Source organism: Corylus avellana, chromosome ca10, assembly GCF_901000735.1.
Source record: "Corylus avellana chromosome ca10, CavTom2PMs-1.0".
Taxonomy (NCBI): Eukaryota; Viridiplantae; Streptophyta; class Magnoliopsida; order Fagales; family Betulaceae; genus Corylus; species Corylus avellana.
The window spans coordinates 5,226,872-5,231,130 of record NC_081550.1 but is presented as its reverse complement, the minus strand read 5'-3'; the positions used below and the strand labels follow the sequence as shown (position 1 = coordinate 5,231,130).

The window sequence follows — 4,259 nt, the reverse complement described above, 5'->3', positions numbered from 1 at the left end:
ATTGTTATATATATATATAGTAACCATGCATAAGACAAGCAAGAAAAGTAAGATTTAAAAGCTTGGTCGCTTTTCGGTTGTCTGCTTCCTAATCAAACATAATTTGTAAATAATTTACAAGTTATCATGCAAGCTAAACTATCATATTCAATATTCTTAATAAACAAAACAAGAGAGAGAGAGAGAGAGAGAGAGAGAGAGATAAAATGATAACAACAACACAATCCTTTTTCATAAAGATTACAAGGTGGCGATGAAGCGGACAAATTTTCTCCATAGAAAAGGAAACCCAATTAAGCTTCTTGAACACTAATGCCTACTTTTGTGTTAATTGGTAAGAGAAGAAAATTCATCAACTTCATCACTTAAAGGGTAATCAGCTTATTAATTAACATAACACCACTATGCAAACTTGTCTAATATTTAAAGATCATCATCATATTAATATATATATATCTGCTCATCGCCCAGCAAGTGCTCCGTAACAAACCGCCCCCCTATTTGCCTCCAGCAATTTCTTGAGAATTTTTTGTTACTGAGCACAAGCTTAGATAAGCATATATATAATCTTATACTATATAGCTGAAAGAGAAGAAAACTTCAGCGAGCGAATTCATCATCCTCAGAACCTGTGATGCATTCCTTTTCATCCTCAAAACCATCAAGAGAAGGGTGTGGATAATGGCCTTTTCCAAACGATCTGATGTGATCTTTAAGAGATCTCTTGTGTTTGAAATCTGATCCACACGTGCAATACCACAACTTTCCGCAGTTCTTTTCATGTGTCCTCCAATCCCCTTTGACTGCAAATGTTTTCCCACATTTTCTGCACATAAATGGCTTTGCCCCATGCTTCCTCTTGTAGTGAGTTTGGAGGGTTCTGAAGTCTTTCAGCGGCTTTGCTCGCGGGTGATTTATGTTGTTCTTGCAGCCTTGTGCGCAACAATAGCATGGCAGCCGCAGCATGGCGGCTGGTTGTGTTCCTTTGAGAGAATCTGGTCCTTTTCTGTATTCGGATCCGTGCCCCCACATGTGCATCTATAGACAACAAATTATACCGACAAAAAAAAACAATTGATTCATGTCTTGTTAATAATTAGAATTTATCTATATGAGAGAATAAGAAATAAATTTCAACTTTAAAATGGGATTTGGGAAAGCCATTATTGATGAAACTGTTGAGGATTACAAGATGGGAAAGCTTTGATCAGGAAAGTGGATGTTGCAAAAAGGTAATTGATTATTTTGTCTGGTTTGGTGACTTGACGATCGAGAAGACTATTTCTCTGCACTTTTTTTTTTTTTTTTGGTTCTTTTTTAATAAAAGGTTGAGAATTATTATTTAAAGAATGAGTTATTATTTGAACTTGTAAAGCTTAATGATACCCATATATACCCAGCTTTTATTCAATAACCGAAAGGTAGGATTAATTGAAGGACAGGAGGCGAAAAAAGTGGCTTTTCACGAAGTTTTCTTTTTGAAAATTGAACATGCATGAATGCTAATTACTTAACAATAGGGAATTGTATATATATATATATACGATATATGAATAAAATGGTTCCTAAGATTAATGGGGTAGCTGAAGGTTCATAATTTTGCCTTCTAAATTCATCAATAACAATTGTTTCATTTAGATTCTACCTCATGATATAGAAATTAAAAGATGGGAATTGAAGACTTGTTTTTGAACAAAGAATCCGCTCAAGATACAAACCTTTTGTTGATATAAATCAAATTGAGGGATATATATATATAGAGAGAGAGAGAGAGAGAGAGAGATTGGAGTAAGAACTTGAAGCACACCAACAATGACGTCTAACAGAATGCTTATTGTGATATCAACCAAAATCAAAATGAAACAAGAATTAAGTGATTTGGATTATTCTAATATGTCTTTTTTTTCTCTCTTTTTTTCTTTTTAACTTCTTTACCACGAATTACAGCAAATGATTCATTCACATGCATATAACCTGCATTCAACTGGGGATTGTTGTTGGCTAGAAACTGGAATTCAAACGACAAAGAGCATTATATATATAAAATCCCTTTTCTATTGGAAGTTGCTTATTTACTCTAAGGAATGCATATTGCTCTAAAAGAGAAGTCTCTCATGTCTCCTTCCCCTACTTAATCTTGGAGTTCTTTGGTTCTTTTGTTGAAGGATACATTGTGTCAGTTCACTATACATGTATCCCTAAAAGAGAAATTAAGTTTTGAACTTTCTTTAGAGGAAGTTTCCCATGATTTTCTCCCTTTTTAGCAAAAGTTGAAACACGGATCATAAAACAAGAAAACAGTAAAAGGAATTTCCCTTGCCATTCTACAGCCTATTTCTACCCTTGCAAAAACCAAATAGGTTAATTATACAGTAGTAAAGAGGTGCACATGAAACATGCACATCAAAAAGAAAAAAGAAAAAAAAAAACAAAAAAACAGAAAACAGAAGATATTATTGATCGAGCAATAAACTAAATATATACCAATACCTATATATGTTCTGATCATTTAGAAATTTTTCCTTTTAGGTTATAGTCCCTAATTATAATTATATCCTCAAGTCCAAAAAGAAAGTTAGGAAAAAAAAAATGAAAGTATTGGAGAATTAAAGAGGTGAAGAGATTGATGAGAAGCAACTGACCTGCATGTTATTGTACCTATTGAAGGTCTTGCTGCATATGGAGCAAGCAAACTGCATCGGCCCGACAAGAATCTGTGCAGGAGTTGGTATCCAAAACCTACTTTGTGTGTTAAAAGAACAACCATGGATCTTCATGGGTTCTTCTATCTTAAGCTGAATTTGTTTCTTCTCATCAGCATCAGAATCCCCCATGTTAGGCAAACCAATGCCCAAGGCAACCTTCTCTTCTTTAATTGCAAAGCCCTCCTTTTGGGATCCCATATCTTCTTCTTTCATCTGCTTCTTCTCAGTAAACCTGCTTAGAAGCGGCAAACATTGTATAGTTTCCTGCACAAACTCTTCTGGAGTCACAGAAGATGAAGAAGAAGATGAAGATGAAGATGAAGAAGAAGAAGTAGAGGGTGGTGGCTTGAGCCACTCAATGAAAGTTGGAGCTTGGAAGAAGAACATGTTTTCATTTACATGGCGGTCCATTAAACTCATCTTCAGAGAGCTCCCTTGAAGTCTCTCCGCAGATGGTTATATCCAGACTTTATGTGGGAAAGATAGCACTTATATGGTTATGAAAGGTGGTTTGGTTTGTCTTTTTGGAGCTTTTTACTCCTCCCCTTTCTTTCTTTCTTTTCTACCTTTGGCCTTTGTTTGTTGGGGAAAGAAAGAGAGTAAGAGAATAATGGTGGGGTTGAAGAAAATGACATGCAGAAATGAGAGTCTCTAATGAAGAGAATCCTAGAATAGTCTTTACTACTATATTTATAATATAGTAATTCTATTTCTTACATTCCTATATAAATTTAAAATATGATGTAATTTTTTTTTTCTTGAGTAAGATTGTGGAATTTGACCCTAATGCACATATTTCTCGTAATATATTGACATTGAGTAGATGTCTAGCTCTAAATAGTAAAAGCAAAAAGGAAGTCATTTGGTCAATACCTAAAACGAAAAGAAAATAATATTGAATGGAACCAAAATGAATCATGGACATAGACATAAAAAGTCTGAATTAAAGCAGCTCAAATTCCATAGAATACTATTTTATAGGCAGAGAGGTTAGTATATTTGTATGGCTGATGAGGTCTGCGCTTTAAATTTCAATATAAGCTGCGGAATAATAATCCTCTTTGTCTCGTAATTTTTTATATAATTAACCTTTGATTAATATAAATTCATCGACCAAAAAAAAAAAAAATACCCTTTTGATTAATATATAAGAAAAACAAAGATGTGGATTCGAGACACCCTAAGACGTAAATTTAGTATAATTTCGACCAAGCGTGCATAATATAGAATGATTATATTATTTGCTACGTACGTACATCGAAAGGCAGATTTGCTTATCATATTCTTTAGAGTTTTATTGTCATAATATAAAGTATTTTTGTATGATCATCATTTCATTGATTGATTAATTTTTCTTTCAGTTTTTTATTTTTTAAGTTTTTTTCTTTGTGTATTATGTAACTGCAAGTACTCTATATTAATTTCCTTATAAATAATTCCTAATTAAATACGTTTTCGTGCAATGTTTTCCTCATATTGACAATGCAATTCCCAGGTCAAAACAAAAAATCTTTTCATCTAATGACTACTCTTTTGTTTGCTCGTGAAAAGATT

At 33.3% G+C, this 4,259-nt stretch overlaps 1 protein-coding gene across 1 annotated transcript; it reads right to left on the bottom strand.

Moving 5' to 3' along the window:
* Positions 1 to 207: 207 nt before the first annotated feature.
* LOC132164125 (zinc finger protein WIP3) lies at positions 208 to 3,228 on the bottom strand. Its single transcript, XM_059574551.1, has 2 exons — positions 2,643 to 3,228; positions 208 to 1,038 (listed from the first exon to the last, which is right to left on the bottom strand). Exons 1-2 carry the CDS (start codon positions 3,123 to 3,125, stop codon positions 601 to 603), a joined length of 921 nt encoding a protein of 306 aa, XP_059430534.1. The 5' UTR covers positions 3,126 to 3,228; the 3' UTR covers positions 208 to 600.
* Between the last annotated feature and the right edge of the window lie 1,031 nt (positions 3,229 to 4,259).